The sequence below is a fragment of the Candidozyma duobushaemuli genome (genome assembly GCF_002926085.2).
Source record: "Candidozyma duobushaemuli strain B09383 chromosome Unknown E_B09383, whole genome shotgun sequence".
NCBI classification, from domain to species: Eukaryota; Fungi; Ascomycota; class Pichiomycetes; order Serinales; family Metschnikowiaceae; genus Candidozyma; species Candidozyma duobushaemuli.
In genome coordinates, this window is record NW_020289900.1 from 386,382 (window position 1) to 402,030 (window position 15,649).

Sequence of the window (15,649 nt, forward strand, 5' to 3'; positions counted from 1 at the left end):
CTCGTGAGACGACCTTTGTTGGTGGGGGCCACTTTCCATAAGTGAAAAACTACACTTCATCGTTCTTTGACTTTCCTGCTTTTGTCTGCCTTTTTGTCAAAGGCTTTTGGGATAAGCCCTTAAAGTAGCCGTTTGAACCTTCTTTTTTTTTCGTTTTTGCTTTTTTCGTCGTTGCTCCTGGCAACATGCCTGTCAATCCACCTCACTTGCGCTTCACATTCCAGCATTGTGGTAACTGGCTTAGCGCATACCTACTTACTACTGAAATTGCTCATACTCGTCCACAGCCTCGTACGACTGCCTACATCTAGAGCCTGCTGGAAACTCTTCATGCTATTTCATATCTGGCACATGACACACCCCCTGCGCTGTCGCCCCTAGCTGCTGGGCTCGGGAATACTGAGAAACTTGTACTTCTTCTTGGTGATATCATAGCAGTCCTTCAATGCATCGTCGTCCACGAACCAGGTGACCCTGCCGGCAGCTCCCTCGTTCACAATCGAGCTCGGCAACCCCTTCTCCGGTCTCTCCATGATGGTCCGCATAATGGGTGCTTTTGTCAAGCCCTCCACGACAAATGTGACTCGGTGGGCGTGGCAGATGACAGGAATCGACAAGGTGATTCTGTTTTCGGGACCCAGTGGCGCCTTCTCCACAGACATGCACCACGCCAACTTCTCTCGCAACTGCTCGCCAAAATTGGGGAACAACGATGCAATGTGGCCGTCGGGAGCACACCCGAGGAGCAAAAGGTCAAACATGGGCAACTTGACCGAGTCCTTCTTGGCAAAGTTGTCAATGAGCAACTTCTCGTAGGCGTCCGCACACTCTTGCGGGTCCAGAATCAACAGCTCGTCAATGTGGAACACGTTGGGCTTCTTTTCGCTCTTGATCAAGTCGAAAATCTCCCGCTTGGCCAGCCCGTAGTTCGAGTCCAGGCTGTCGAAGGGCACCAACCGCTCGTCGGCAAAGTAGATATCCCACTTGTCCCATTCGATTTCGTCTTCCCTCGGCAACAAGCCAAGGTGCATGATCTTGATGAGCGATCCGCCGGAAATGGCAATCTTGAACCGTTGTTCGGCCTTCTTCTTGATCTCCTTCTTTCTTCTCGACGACACTCGTTCGTCGCCGTTGGCTGCAGCAGTGGCATTCTGCGCCAGCCCGTTCCGACTGAAGGATGGTCTGGGCGAAGCGACACCCAGAATCAGCGCCAGCGAAACCTCACTCGTCAAAGAAGGCCTTGAAGCCGCCGCCTCCTTTAGTTTGGCAATCGCCTCCTTATCTAAGGTGTTGTACAAGGTCATGTTCTGGGCCAGGATCACGTGGTCGGCCACGGCGTCGGCAACGCCTTCGTAGCCGGCAAACGAGTAGATCAATGGTACGGTGGTTGTCATGTTGAAAGTACCTGGGGGCCAGGAAAACAGGGGCCAGGTTGCTAGTTATATGTGGCTGGTGGCGGTTTGGAAAAAAGGGGTTCACGTGACTAGGTGGTAACCGGTACACGGTGTTCTGTGGCTTTAGGCAGCTGGAAATATTGGTCACTGTTTGTTGCAGTAGTTGCAGTAGGTTCGAGAAAGGGTGTTCCGTTGTGAGTAACAACAGCGGGGTCACGTGACACAAAAGCGTTTGGACCTGCCACCTTTGGCGGCTCCACCGGCACATGTGTGGTTTTCGGGAAGTTTTGAGGTCACCACCTGATTATGATTATTTTGGGGAAATCACGCTGCATCAACGAAAGTGTGCTGGTTTGGAGAAAGTCAAGGAGGCCGAGGTGGGCGTTTGTGCAGTACGACGATCCCGAGTGCCTGGGTTGCCTGTCATACTAGCCAGGATAGAAGTAAGGTTTTTTTTGTGCTTGACAACGAAAATGACCAATGACCGAGATTTTTGAATTTTGGGTATTTGGTGATTTTGGGTCGGGAAGAGCATTTTGGACTTTTCCAGATTTTCAGATTTTTGGTTTGCTGTAGACGAGGCAAGTGGGACGAGAAAGTGACGCATTGAGGTGGTCTAGGTGGATTTGATGAGGAAAGTTTTGAGATTGAAAAATATCGACTGTGCATTACTTTTGGATAACTTTTTGATTATTTTCCGATTTGAACTTTTTCGTGAGTGCAGGGTTCGGTTCTGATCGATGACAGGATGGTCAGTAAGAGCAAAGAGGAGAGTTGTAGAGGCAAGTTGAAATAATTGCAAAGCTTTTAGGAAGCTTTTTGCAAAGGTCATGGTTAGTCATCTTTGGTCATGGCAAAGGAAAGTGGAGGTCGAAGGTCGGCACTCGGAGTAGGTTTTGTGATATCGAATGATGGCCCAGCCTCGCCTGGTTCCTGGCTTTCTGAAACAGGCCAAATAAGGTTTCAACCTTCTTTGCGTGAGGTCCGAGGTTTAAGATCAGTCGATAGGACAGAATTGGCCGAATTGCAGAAAATGGGTAATGGTGGATTTGTGTGAGTCAGAAGATTGTCAGATGCCCAGATCATAGATATGAGAAGTCGACTCACTGATGGTGCTCAGCAAGTAATACTCGTCCAACAACTAACAAACCGCTATGTTTACTTTAAAAGGCTAGTTATAATCTGTGACTTGAAATACTAGATTTTATGATATCTGATGTGGAAGCCTTAGGTTGTTGAGAGAAGAGTGCTACTACCTCGGTCCGTGATGTGACTAAGTAACCAGAGACAATACCCCTACTTGATATTGCATTGAATACCTATTTAGCATAAGTGTGTAGCTCAAAGGTAAACTGTACTTGTCTTCTTTGAATTTTCGATCAATCCCGGTTTTGAACTCGGGGACACTTTTCAAATCATCCTCAGTGTAAGCCCAGCGAAACCGGGACTTTTTGGATGTCGATCACGGAATGAATTCCACCAGCGTTTTTCTTTATACCGTATCTCCTTCAATTCGTCCATGACAATTTAGGGTTTGAACCTCGAGGAGCTTCTGCGAGATAAGAACCCACACATTGACGTTTTGCAGCAATCAAATCGAAGGATACACATTAGTGTGCAACGTCACCGCTTGAGCTGTTACAATAATTTTGATCAATTAGATTGCACGTGGTGAACTCGTTTATTTGTCATTCTGGCGAAATCTCTTTAGCTCTATAGAAGCGCTGTTTTCACGCAGACTTGAGTAGTCGTCTACATTTGTACTGTCCTCTGGTTGATCTTGAGGACCAAGCGACTAGGACAGAATGTCATAATCTGCTTGTCAAGGTATTTTGGGTTGCTATGGTATTTTCATCGAACCCTACATGAGAACTTCTTTTCTTCATCTACTTATGGAAGCTCTTCCATTTTATAACACTTGTAATAGTCCAACATTTGACAGTTTTTATAATTTAAAAAAGCAATATCTGTCATTAATTAAATCCTCCGGCCTGAGCAAGAGGAATGTTTGATTCTATGTCCTATCTCATGTTTCTAGAATTGTGTTCCCACCTGATGGCTGATTCACCGCATTCAAGATTACACCTTTTCTAGATGAAATATTCTGGAAAACAGAGAAGAAGGGTGAAGTGCATTTTCGTATCTCTTGTTTATTGACTGCCTGAAACACACTAATGTCGTAGTGCGATATATGCCTTAGTGGGATGGCCAACACTTAAAACCACTTTTTAACATCTATAGGAGCTATGATACTTTATAGCATTATATTAATACCTGTAATGCAAACTTCCAATCCCTAGTTGCCATCAAAAATTGGCAAAATTTCTGTCATACTTGATTTATCAGCAGGTTTACACATGAATATGCCTCCCAGCTAGCCAAATTGTATCATAATCAATATAGCAAAATTATTTAAGCTCACTTTATAGATTTCACTGGCAATAAAAGCCTTCTGTGCCCTAAAATCTAAGAATCTACCTTAATGAACTACCCGATTACACGATGATGTTACAAAGCGGCACCCGTACACCACATAGTTAAACGAATCTGGGGTAGATTAAGGGTTCGCCTTCAGCGCATTCTATTGCTTTTCCACCAATCCAAGCCCAAAATGTCCGATACATACTATAAGCTAACACTAGAGCTTCTTAAAAGTTATATCACCGAGCGTTATGAATCTCAAGTTTCTGTGAAGGTGGATACACCGGAATTCAACAAATGGGAGGCTGGTCCTTTCATAGTGACAGTATCTGAGATCTCCCCTAATACAACCCTTATAAACTTCGTGAGAGGAAGCGATAGCAAGTCCGTCTCTATTGAGTGGGATAAATGGAATTTGGAGCTACCTGTGAAGGAGATTTCTCCTGAATTGACGGATCAGTTCTTTATCTACCTAGATATGAGACTTGATCCTCCTACGCTCAAACGTGACGAAGAGCACAAGGAGAAGGAGAGTTTTACGGGACCGCCACCTCCTACATCAGAACTGGGCCTTTCGAAATCATCAGAGCCTAGTTTAAACAGGGAGTCGAGGAAACCAGCTGATATGCCAGATTTCGAAGACGAGTATGAGGTGCTTGCATCTTCTAATAGAACAGGGGAGCTGTCATCTTTTACACCAATTGGTGACCGTGACTTGAACCCACCGGGGCTTCCTCGTGACCCCCTTATGAAACCCTACATTGACCCATTGGCTGCTCCTGAAGGAGGTATGCATCCAACCATGAATCATCCGCTTTTCGGAAGAAACCAAGGCAACTCTTCAAGACGAGGCGTTCCTCCTGGAGCAAGATTTGATGATCCTATGGGCGAGGACAATTTGGACGATATGGGCATGGGACTTCCTGGCAACCTACGCAGAGGAGGAGGTCCTGGTTTCGGGCCTGGCGGACCAGGATTTGGACCAGGAGGCTCGAGCGGTTTTGGCGGTGGAGGGTTCGGCTTTTAAACTATAGCATGCATTTATTATAATCCTTATACCACCCTATCGTAATTCTCGTAATCAACGGTCAGACCACGCATGGCCAGACGGACGTTGCGGGCAAACGTGGCCGTATTTTTTGCCAAAACGTTTGCAGCAGCCTTGTTCAATGGGTCATTTGGGTTGGGTTCCAAAAAGAGGAAGTTGAGCCCCAGAATCACCGAATTGAGCGAAAGCACAGGCAGCCAATCCTCTCGCAAGATGTTGAGACACACATTGCCCTCCAAATCTATGTTGGGGTGGTAAATTTTTTGAGTACACTTGATTTTGGGTGGATCGATGGGGAAGTTGTCTCCGATCTCCACAGTGAAGGAGAAGACACCACCATTGTAGTAGCCCTCAGCTGGGCGGATGAAGATTCTGAAGTTGAAAAGATCACGGGGATCAGGAAACTCGACCTTCACAGTGGAGGGCAATTCGAGCTCAGTGACATCTTTTTGTAGTCTGATCTGAGCAGCGCTTACTTTACCCAGTGGGTTAGCAGCTGTGGATTCAGCCGCCTCAGGACTTTGACGAGCCTGTTCCTGCCTTTGTTTCTGAAGTTGGCGGATTTTAAGCTTTTGTTAGTAAACTGTGAATTGTTTGGTTTGCACGAGCACTTACCATCTGATATCGTAGCAAGATTGGTAATGCGACCACCATGTAGATATGGTAAGATGGAGGTGCACGGGTGCAAGTTGCAACACCATCAACAGAGAATGGATTGTCGTTCGTTATGGCCATTTCTGGGGTTACTCTGCGACATCCTTTAATTCGTCGTTTAGGTCTCCATGGTATTTTGAAAATGTTGTGTAGATTTTGTGCAACCTCTTCATTGCAAACAAAGTGCGCTCAGTGCTAGTGTCATGTCTAGCATCGGATATATCCACTTCAGGCTTCATGAGGAGATAAATGCGGTGACGAAAAGCATCTTTGTCATTCGTTGCTTTGTAAAGACTCTCGTAGGGCGACATGTAGGCACACTGGACCTTCACTAGCCAATCCAAGTCTTCCAACACCACATCATCTGCTCTTGACACCTGCGGACCACACTGCAATTCTTTCACGGATTTCGAATGCTTGTTCCAGTGTAGAGCATCCCTGTTGAACAGATCCACTGTGAATGTGTCTGAATCTGCAGTTAGCCACACTGAGTATGTTTCCCAAATGGTGATATCGCTGAGATGGCTTCTGCAAATTTCCCTGATTTGTAGGCCCGCATATTCAAAAAGCTCTCGTTTCTGACTAGCGTGAAGAAGTCGAATCAACCACTGGAAGGTATACCCAGCACAGTAATTGGCAAAATGCACCTCCAAGGATCGAAGTAAGCGCTGTATGAGAATCTTTATAACCTCCAGATCTTCAAAGAGAGGTACCATCAAAAACCTTATCCAGTGAAATAGCGTGGAGCTCTTGTTGACTCGTTTGAGTTTGGATGTTGCAAGGAAAGTGACATAGTCAAAGTCTTTCTTGAGAATTTCTTCACCCCTCTCATGAAGCTCAAAAATAACTTCTCGATGTAGTCTCCATATAGTCGAGTGCTCGTTTGTTGTCAACATTATGGAAGTTGTGGCGTAGTAAAGTGCCCATAGCTCGGTACCTGGAAGCAGCTGCAATTCGAACTTGTAGCCTGATTTCTCGTAAACAGCATGTGCTTCGGCAAATATCATTAGGTATGTTTTCTTAGACATTGCAATGTCTAGAGTATCGGTTTCAGTCGACTCATGAAAGAGGATCTCTCCGTCTGGGGCATCATGTATTATTTGTAGTGAGCTGATAGTGCACTTTGTGGAAACAACCTGGCTATGTAAGCCTCGCATAAGCTTGAATGCATCGTCTGTAAGCCATTGAGACATTTTATAGCTTGATTCTGACTTTTGATTCTAGTAGATCACACATCTATCTGTTAGTTGGAAGTGTTGATATCTGTAGATGTACGGGTGCAACTACGTATCTGAGGCCATCACCTACTACGATATAGTACTTGAAATAAGAGCAGATGCACTCCTCAAAGCTCATATCCCCAGATGAGCTGCTTCTAGCGTCAGACGTGCTTCTGGAGGCCGTTTACGCCAATACAAAGCTCGATTTTCTTCTTCGAAATACCCAAAAGAAGATAGACCCAAAGCCTCAAGTGAAGCAATCCACTGATCTTGTCAAGGTTGACAATTCCATGGAGATCGAACAAAAACAGCAAATCCAACCTTGCAATACTCTACGAAAAGTGCTATTGGGTGCACACGACGGCTGGGTCCGTTCCTTAGCTATAGATCCAGTCACCAATGCATGGTTCGTTTCTGGAGGAGGAGATAGCAAAATCAAGATATGGAACTTGGCTTCGGGAACGCTAAAAGCGACTCTTCCAGGGCACATTATGTCTGTGAGAGCACTTCAGGTGTCGAAAAGGTACCCATACCTCTTTTCAGGTGCAGAGGATAAAACAGTCAGATGCTGGGATCTCGAAAGAACTAATTCACCCGCAGGATGCCAAATCAGAAACTACCATGGCCACGTTGGAGGTGTTTACGCTATGGATCTACATCCAGAACTCGATCTTCTTTTTACTGGTGGAAGAGATGCTGCTATCAGGGTCTGGGATATTCGAAGCCGAACTCAGATTATGGTTCTTACGGGACATAGAGGAGATGTTTCGAGCATTGTCTCGCAGATTGGTGATCCTCAAATATGCTCTTCGTCCATGGATGGAACTGTCAGATTATGGGATATCCGGAAACAGAAAACTCACTTGACTCTAACACAGCACCGCAAGTCGGTTCGTCTGTTGATAATGCACCCTCACGAAATGACCATGGCATCTTGCGACTCCACCGGAAGCATCAAACAATGGCTCCTTCCAGGTGGAGAGCTCCTCAATGAATTTGGTGAAACAGGCACCGAAACCATGTCTCCAGTCATCAACACACTCGCTTTGAACCCTGCCTCTAATGAACTTTTTGCAGGTCACGGTGACGGCAGAATGGCGTTTTACGATTACGAAACCGGACAGAACTTGTCCACTATTCCTCCAAAGCCTGCCACAGCAGACGAAACTTGTACTATATATACTGCTGCCTACGACATGCTGGGATTGCGTCTTATTACTGGCCTGAGTGACAAGAGCATTAAAATCTGGGGAACCGAGGAGCGGCCTACCAGCCAAAGCGAAGCTGATTGGCCGTGAATGAAGGCGGCGTCCATTGAAGCTTCTCTGGATCGAGCTCGTGCTTCTTCTTTTCCTTCACCTTCTTGACCAATTTATCGTACAATGCCATGATTTGGTCCGTGATGACAATGATATGCTGACCCTTGTGGTATTTGATGATTTGAAGCGTCGATAGCGTGTGAAGAACGTCTGTTGTCGTCATGCAAGTGATGGCTGAGATTTCCTCGATGGTGATTTCCGAAGCTCCATGACCAGCGGTAGCAGCAGCTCCGTTGGCTCTTGGTGGAGGCAGCGCCGAGTCTTCCCGCAGACTCAGTTCTCGCTGGTTATTCTTTTTGTATAAATGGGGATTGCACTTCTCCACAAGGAGCTTAACAAGAACATCCGTCCAGAATGCTCTGTACGATAATAGACCCAAGTCGGAAAGCGGCTTCTCAGGCGATCCTGCCTTATTCTCGACATTCGACAACATATACGAAAATTGGATGAGCAACTTACCGTAACCCTTTTTCTGATAACACGGTAGCGTCAAAATACAAGCCACATTGTATCCATCTGCGGATTCTTTTTCCTTGGAAAAGTAGCCCACCACATGGTGGCCCTGGGGTGATCTGATGGTCATGATGTAGAACAAAAACGGATCCACATCGTAGTAGAGCGTTTTGTGATCAAGGAAAAGCTTCGAAAGAAGACACAAGTTTCTGCACCACGTTCTCTGCTTACGCCCGTCAATCTCCCAAAAGCTCACTTTTTCGTCTCTGTATATCTCGTTTCCAGGAGGGTGCTTCATGGAGCATTTTGCCCTGTGTCTCTCAAACTGCTTCTTTGAGCCAAAGTATGAAAGCGTGAAATCACAAATGAATATCTCGTCCTCTTCCGTAAGCTCGATAGGATACGGTGAGAAGTACCAAGGCTCTATTATATGCTCACCCAAGATAACACTTGAAAGGTTTCTCACTCTGGCCACCTCTGAGTGATTCTGGATCATGGACCCGCTCGTCCGGAGCTTCTTGATTTCATCTTCTCGGCTCACTTCCTCGCCGGGGCGCTTGAGACCCTGAACATTAAGGTTGTCCAAGTCCATTTCATCATTTTCAAGCGGAGTGGCGCTCTCCTCTTTATCAGACGCTCGGGCTGTGGAGTTGACTTTGTGGACGACTTCTTACTGGTTTTGCCCGTCTTTGTCCCCGTCTTCAGCTTCAGCTTCTCGGGTTTCTTCTCCTCCTTCTCCACCGGAGGAATCATCAGCTTCAGGAAATCAATTTTGTCCGGCAGAATCCACTCATCCAAACGCTTGTTGTAATCCTGATAATGAACATAAAACACCTTTTTCCCCTTCTTGGTGTTCTGCTGGAGAATCTCTGCTAGTCTCTTTCCATCCTCCTTGTTGACAAATACCTTGCACCCTGAGATGATTTCATCAACGGTAAATTTAGGATCTGGACCTTCGTCTTCCTCGGCTTTGATCTGGATGGATGCTCCAGAGTCCACCACAGGCAGCCGTGTCTTCTCCTTTTCGGTCATGGGTTGGTGATGGTGTTGATCTTTTTACTACGCACTTTCGCACCTACTACAGTACCAGTTGGTCTAGATAAATAACTATGTACTAGGTGGGCAGAGTCTCACTCTTCTCTCCACGTGATGGCCTCCTCGCTGGGCTGCTCGACTTTTTGCAGCAAAAGAAGATAGCCGATGTTGTATTTTTCAAAGTTCATGATGAACTGCGTGAGCTGTAGCCTCAAGATGTTCAACTCGTGCTTGACGAGCTCGTCCTTGTTTGGCGCATGCGACTCTTCCAAGTCTGCGTATTTCTTAACGTCCCTGATCAAATTACGCTCAAGACAAGCGTACAAAAGCTCCTGTTTCGTCAAATCCCACACATTACCGTTTCCATTGAGTCCACTGAGGTAGTAGTTATCCACCGTGAGGAAATTGTAGTGTGCCTGTAAACGGTTGCGCAAAACCAGCTCTGGGAAAAGCTGTGTAGGAATGTATTTTGTCTTGAGACGAAGAGCATCAGCTAATGATGCAACCTGCTCCAGCGTCAAGTTGTAAGCTGTTTTCGCAGCCAATTCTTCCAAGTCAGTATTCTCAGGTACAGATTTTGCAACCTTGTCGCTGTTTTTGGCAGACCAGAGACGAGGAAGAAGTGAGGGGAGAATACACGTCAGCGGGGTGATTTCGGGGAAAGCATAGCAAAGCAATGGCGTCATCTCCATGAAAATGAGGAAGATCACCGAAAAGCTGGGTATTTTGATGAAATCGCTAGGGGTACGCTTGAACAACAAAAAGTCCGATCTCAGCAAATTGAACATTTCTGGTGTGTACGCCTTGAGAGCCGAGCCTTTGTTGTGGTCCACAGCATCTCCAGCTGTGTTTTCGATATTGGTCCTGTTTTCCACACGCTTCTGGTACAATCCCTGGGCCATTTCTTGCGTCAATGTGGCAAACGATGGAACCTGAATATCCACAGTTTTACCCTCGTTGTTGATCTGGTTCGTCACTTTGAAATCGGACTTTCTGAGTGCCCTGAGTGTCTTGTGGTTATTCCAGACCAGCTTCACTCCGTGTTTGTAGAATTTGACAAGCTCTTTGGCGTATCCAAAGGATTGAGCGGCTTTCAATGACCATCCCTCTTTTCCACTTTCTTTTGCAATGTCTCTGTGTAGATCAACCTTGGGTCTTATCGCCAACGGAAGGGTTTTCATATTGTTCACTTCGGATTTCGAGGCTGGCTTCCAAAGAGCCTGGAGGAGCTGAGAACGCTGGAGCTGCGTGTCAAAAACATGCTTCAGTTTGCCAATAGAATAAATGCCATTTTCAACGGCTTTCAAGTTCATTCCTTGTGGCTGCAAGACTAAGAAACCGTTGCTTTAAGCGAAATAGCGCACGTCTACACCCGTACACCTCACCTTAACCACTATGTATGGGATGCAAGAATTACTCCACGATTAAGCTCTTTTTCCATAATCATGCTGTATTTCGAGCCGAGAAAGAGAATAGTGACAAAAGACGATCTTGCAATTTGGGAGAAGTCGCAAACGCACGAGGATTTGTTAAATTTCATTGTGGATCTCCAGAACCTGGTTGAAGGTCTCACTAATCAAGCCAAGGTTCACGAAAGCGATGCTATCAAGGAGCTTGTGGCTCAACTAGACGTTGTTTTGGAGTTGGTGGAAAAGCACCCAGTTTTGAAAGAGAGGGACATTTCCAGATTCGGCAAAAGCGAGTTCTGTGACTTTTATGATGATATCCAGAAACAAGCACCTTCCATGTTCTCGGGTCTAGTCCAAGATAAAGAGGCTGTGGTGGAGCTTGCACGCTACTTTGGAGAGTCTTGGGGTGACAGAACACGTATAGACTACGGATCGGGTCACGAGTTGAACTTTTTGTGCTTTCTCTATTGTCTACACAAGTTGAACGTTATCACCAAGGACGACTACCCAGCACTCGTTCTCAGAGTGTTTTGTAAATACATCAGCATCATGAGACAGCTTCAAAAGACTTACTGGCTTGAGCCTGCTGGATCGCATGGTGTGTGGGGTCTAGACGACTACCACTTTTTGCCATTCTTGTTCGGAGCTTCCCAGCTAGCTTCCCACCCACATATGAAGCCCAAGTCAATCCACAACAAGGAGATGGTTGAGAATTTTTGGGAACAGTACATGTACTTCGAGTGCATTCATTTCATCAATTCGATCAAAACCGTTCCTGGTTATGATGGCAACACGCAAGCCAGTCTCAGATGGCACTCGCCCATGTTGGATGATATCCTGTCGGCTAAGTCATGGGCCAAAATCAAGGAGGGCATGATCAAAATGTACAATGCCGAAGTTTTTGGCAAATTGCCCATCATTCAGCATTTCATGTTTGGCCACATTATCCAGTGTCCTGAGGACGTTCCAGAACACTCAGATGATGAAGCCAGCGACTGCGGTCATGTCCACAACCATCTAGATACAAGAAATACCTGGGGCGACTGCTGCGGTATCAAGATCCCTAGTGCCATTGCTGCATCGCAGATGATCGAGAGAAACCAGAAATCCAAGCCGGTCCCATTTGACTGATTACTCAGTGTAACCAATACCAGTGGCAATGATGATATTGTGTGGAATCTGGCCAGGGAATGGCAACAAAAGCGACATACGCTTCTTGGTGTCGTCCACTCTCGAGACATGTGCATACCCAAGTATACTACAGTTGAGCAAATCACGAGGCGAAAGCTTTCCTGAAGCAGATGGTATAGGCACGTTGGTTATAGCGACAACGGAGTTTTCCAAGTTGGAACTCAGAGGCTCATCGAGCTTGACGTAGTATTTGTCTAGGGAGCTCTCCTCTTTCTTCACATCGGGCTCGCCAGACTCCTCGGGAGCATAGTCGTCACCAGAGGGCAAAAATGCCATTTGAGAGTTGAACTCAGCAATTTTGACAACTTTGTATACCTGGAAAGTAGTGAGGTCAACGTCTGTCTTGTAGGGCGACAATCTCGTCTTGTAATTACCGTTGAAGTACTCTTTGATGGTTTCTTCCTGTACTTTTCTGATGAACGAATCGTTGACTTCAGCAACACCACCAGAGAGGGGCATCTTGATGATATTTAGCAGGTTCTTTTCGATTCTATGCTGGAACTTCCTCTTCAAATCCACAGTGAGTCTCTCGTTACCCACGACCACGACAAGATCCACCTCAAAATCAGAGAGAATGTTTTCAATAACAACAACGTCCTTGATGTTCAAAGCAGGCGTGTCGATGACGAAACCACTGGATCTCACCTTGGGGTCTTCCTCCATTCTGGAAAGAGCAGCCACACCGAGCTGTGAGACCTGGTACTTGAACAATTCCAAATTCTCCTCAATGTTGTCATATCCGTAGTTTTTCACAAGCGGCTGCTTTGGATTATGGAAAGTAGCTCCCAGTGTAGTCGATCCACCCCAACCACCGGCGCTCTCTAGGTCGAGATTATCAGAAATAGCAGCGGCCGTAAGTGATCCTGGAACCGAAAAAACACCATCCTGAGGATTCAAATTAATTAAAAGCGGCATGTGGTCCATTTTCACCGCATAGGATACGAGAGTCTTTGCCAATGCAGTCTTTCCACTCTGCTTGTTACCCAAAATGAGCACCTTGGGCCCCCTTTTCAGCGATGCTGCTGCTTCCTGACGTAAAAGTTCAAGAGCAAAATGGAAGTTCTGGTGGTTTGGCATGACCAGCTCATCAGAGGTGTATTCACTGATGGAGGCATCTTCATTGGAGATGTTGATGTTTTCCTTGTTGATAGACAAGGTGTATTCGAGGGAGCATCCACTTGTAGGAGCATAAACGGCAACCTTGACACCTGTAAGCCTGACGTCAACGCCAGACGGGAGTTCTGTGCCAAAAATCTCTGCTATACCTTCAGTGACTTTGAGTTTCATGATACATTTGAAGGGGACCTCAAAACGCCATTCTGAAAGAGCGGGGACTTTAACTTCGGTGACCTTAAGCTCTGAACCGGGCTCATTGGGGTCTAGATTTCCAGCAAACCCTGGAATTGACATGATCTAGTGGAGAAAGGTGTAGTGGTTGGTGATGGTGTATGAGGGAGTTATGCAGTACATGTCTATATAGTGGTTCATGGGGCCAGCCTACAAACCAGAAAAGCTCAATTTTTTCGGCTTGAACTTTTTCTGTGACTCTGTGAGCGGCACTACTTTGCGTTCACCCGTTTTCGGGTTGACAAACTCGTTGTGTGTGGAGAAGTCAACCTTGGAGGCCGTGGGAATGGCGTTTTTCACCGGCGTAGCGTCCGTAAACGGATTGACCAAGGGCTTGCCGGATTCAAACTCTTCGTCGGAGGAGAAGTCGTCCTTGCCCAGTTTCCCGTGCCACTGCTCCACCAACAGGTCCGTGATCATCTGGCCACCCGGAGTTGCAGCCACCTTGCTCTGCTTCCTGCGAGGCGGTCTCGTGGGGCTCTCTGGCGGCGTATCACTGTCTTCTTCAAACGCCAAATTCTCGTTGATCTTGGAGAGCTCCATGGGGTCTAGACTGATGGGAGCATGTAGTTTCTGTGGCTGCATCGATCTTCTGCCACTTCCGGCGACCAGGTGATTTGGGAGAAGCATCCCGAGCAGCTCCAGCAGGGAAAAAAGGTCAGCCACAGGCCGTTTTCTTCTGCTTCTAGGCGACTTCTGTGGAGTGAAGCCCGGAGTAGGAAGTAGGAGTTCTGAAGGCGCCAAACTTTTAGGAGTTTTCGTCTGAGACTTGTGAGGCGTCTTGGGCTTGTGAGGCGTCTTTCTCGGCGTTTGCAAGTCGACTGGCGACAAAGTGGGTTTACCCTTTGCTGGGGTGGTTGGGGTGGTTTCTGCGATGGAGACCTGGGGGGTCTTCTTTTTCGCCGATCTGGGCGGCGTCAGCGGCATTGCAAAAGACATGATGGAGATTGATCAAAAAAATAGCTTTTGAAGTAAGAAGAAACGTAGTTGTTGTGGTTGGTGGATCAGTTTGGATGAAAACGGCAGAGGTGATCTAGGTGGCTGGCTACGCGCGAACCAGCATTATTTCGGTGCGTTTCGCGTCGTTTCACGGTCTGGGTGCAAATGCGCCGGAGTTTTAAAAATGGAGTGCCGTTCATTGATTTTGGAAGATTTGGTGTTTTATTATTAGGGGCATTTTGTAAAATGGACTTGGTTACATCAACAAAAAACGGGAGGTTAAGTGGATTGCTGGAGCTGGGTGGACGTGTCTGGCTGCGAATAATGGCTGGTAGGCGTACGGTAATACAGTGAATGGAACAATGGAGCTGATGATAAAAAAGTGTGTTTTGTTTATTGCGTTCGTTTTCGATTTGCTGGCAGAGGAAGCTTCTCTGTAGTTAAGCTGTTTTGAAATTAATTAGGATGTTCTGGTTGGCCTGGTTGTAGGATGCTTATAGACCCAGCTGATGCTACATACTAAAGAAAGCCAAAGCCGAAGTATGAATTTGTGACATAGTATGACATAGATATAAATCTAAACAAATTGACAAAGTGTGCGTCTCATGGTTCACCCGCTTTCCGTGAGTTGCAAGCCACTATTTTGAATTTGTCAACAGATATGTCGCTATCATTGTCATCATTATTCGATATGTCGGTCATTTTGATTTGCACGTTTTTTATAATAAATGTCCAGACATCATCACAAAACCGATAAGTGTGCAAGTCGCCTTTGAAGGTTAGTTTTGATTTGCAGAACCCCTTCTCAGCTTTAAGATTTTCGGATATAACTCGATCAAAGTTGTTTAATATTCCAAGTGCGAGCTGAGGCTCAATCTTACCATCACTGATCAAGGTGTCTAAAGCATCAACAAGAGCATTTCCGATAGTGCTTTTTCTGTAAAGCTCGTAGTATGCTGGAGCACTCATCCTTACTATAGTGTTTTCCTGCATCAATAACCAATTTGCATTTTCACATATTTCAGGTATTCCTGCATATACACATAAACTCTGGTAAAATGTTACTGTATAGTGTGCCAAAATTGTTCACTTTCGGTTGCGGCCACCGGGGGTGGAGAATACTGTTTCCCGTCCGATCAACGAGCGTCAAGCCGCCCACCGCCACAGTGAGTAATACAGTGGGAGACCATGTGTGAAATTGTGGTGCTACAATCTTTTT

At 46.2% G+C, this 15,649-nt stretch overlaps 9 protein-coding genes and 1 non-coding gene across 10 annotated transcripts; 4 read left to right on the top strand and 6 right to left on the bottom strand. All coding sequences in view use genetic code 12, as the record gives it.

The window, feature by feature from the left end:
• Positions 1-377: 377 nt before the first annotated feature.
• CXQ87_004418 (uncharacterized protein) lies at positions 378-1,394 on the bottom strand (the record flags this gene model as incomplete). The annotated part of the gene is made up of 1 exon (XM_025482859.1): positions 378-1,394. The coding sequence occupies one exon, from the start codon at positions 1,392-1,394 to the stop codon at positions 378-380; it is 1,017 nt and encodes a 338-aa protein (XP_025337802.1).
• Positions 1,395-4,005: 2,611 nt separating this feature from the next.
• Positions 4,006-4,842, top strand: CXQ87_004419 (uncharacterized protein; the record flags this gene model as incomplete). Its single annotated transcript, XM_025482860.1, has 1 exon — positions 4,006-4,842. The coding sequence occupies one exon, from the start codon at positions 4,006-4,008 to the stop codon at positions 4,840-4,842; it is 837 nt and encodes a 278-aa protein (XP_025337803.1).
• A 26-nt stretch (positions 4,843-4,868) lies between these two features.
• CXQ87_004420 (ubiquitin-conjugating enzyme E2) lies at positions 4,869-6,710 on the bottom strand (the record flags this gene model as incomplete). The annotated part of the gene is made up of 2 exons (XM_025482861.1): positions 4,869-5,403; positions 5,611-6,710. 2 exons carry the CDS (start codon positions 6,708-6,710, stop codon positions 4,869-4,871), a joined length of 1,635 nt encoding a protein of 544 aa, XP_025337804.1.
• Positions 6,711-6,853: 143 nt separating this feature from the next.
• Positions 6,854-7,980, top strand: CXQ87_004421 (mRNA splicing protein; the record flags this gene model as incomplete). The annotated part of the gene is made up of 2 exons (XM_025482862.1): positions 6,854-7,946; positions 7,973-7,980. The coding sequence occupies 2 exons, from the start codon at positions 6,854-6,856 to the stop codon at positions 7,978-7,980; spliced, it is 1,101 nt and encodes a 366-aa protein (XP_025337805.1).
• Positions 7,981-8,003: 23 nt separating this feature from the next.
• On the bottom strand, positions 8,004-9,541 carry ESA1 (NuA4 histone acetyltransferase complex catalytic subunit; the record flags this gene model as incomplete). Its single annotated transcript, XM_025482863.1, has 2 exons — positions 8,004-9,151; positions 9,184-9,541. The coding sequence occupies 2 exons, from the start codon at positions 9,539-9,541 to the stop codon at positions 8,004-8,006; spliced, it is 1,506 nt and encodes a 501-aa protein (XP_025337806.1).
• Positions 9,542-9,639: 98 nt separating this feature from the next.
• CXQ87_004423 (uncharacterized protein) lies at positions 9,640-10,857 on the bottom strand (the record flags this gene model as incomplete). Its single annotated transcript, XM_025482864.1, has 1 exon — positions 9,640-10,857. The coding sequence occupies one exon, from the start codon at positions 10,855-10,857 to the stop codon at positions 9,640-9,642; it is 1,218 nt and encodes a 405-aa protein (XP_025337807.1).
• A 132-nt stretch (positions 10,858-10,989) lies between these two features.
• Positions 10,990-12,020, top strand: CXQ87_004424 (peptidylprolyl isomerase; the record flags this gene model as incomplete). The annotated part of the gene is made up of 2 exons (XM_025482865.1): positions 10,990-11,953; positions 12,013-12,020. 2 exons carry the CDS (start codon positions 10,990-10,992, stop codon positions 12,018-12,020), a joined length of 972 nt encoding a protein of 323 aa, XP_025337808.1.
• Positions 12,021-12,084: 64 nt separating this feature from the next.
• On the bottom strand, positions 12,085-13,554 carry CXQ87_004425 (cleavage polyadenylation factor subunit; the record flags this gene model as incomplete). Its single annotated transcript, XM_025482866.1, has 1 exon — positions 12,085-13,554. The coding sequence occupies one exon, from the start codon at positions 13,552-13,554 to the stop codon at positions 12,085-12,087; it is 1,470 nt and encodes a 489-aa protein (XP_025337809.1).
• An 87-nt stretch (positions 13,555-13,641) lies between these two features.
• SOL1 (Sol1p) lies at positions 13,642-14,430 on the bottom strand (the record flags this gene model as incomplete). The annotated part of the gene is made up of 1 exon (XM_025482867.1): positions 13,642-14,430. The coding sequence occupies one exon, from the start codon at positions 14,428-14,430 to the stop codon at positions 13,642-13,644; it is 789 nt and encodes a 262-aa protein (XP_025337810.1).
• Positions 14,431-15,527: 1,097 nt separating this feature from the next.
• On the top strand, positions 15,528-15,644 carry CXQ87_004427. The gene has a single exon (XR_003148172.1). It is a non-coding gene; the product is annotated as a 5S ribosomal RNA (ribosomal RNA).
• The last annotated feature ends 5 nt before the right edge of the window (positions 15,645-15,649 follow it).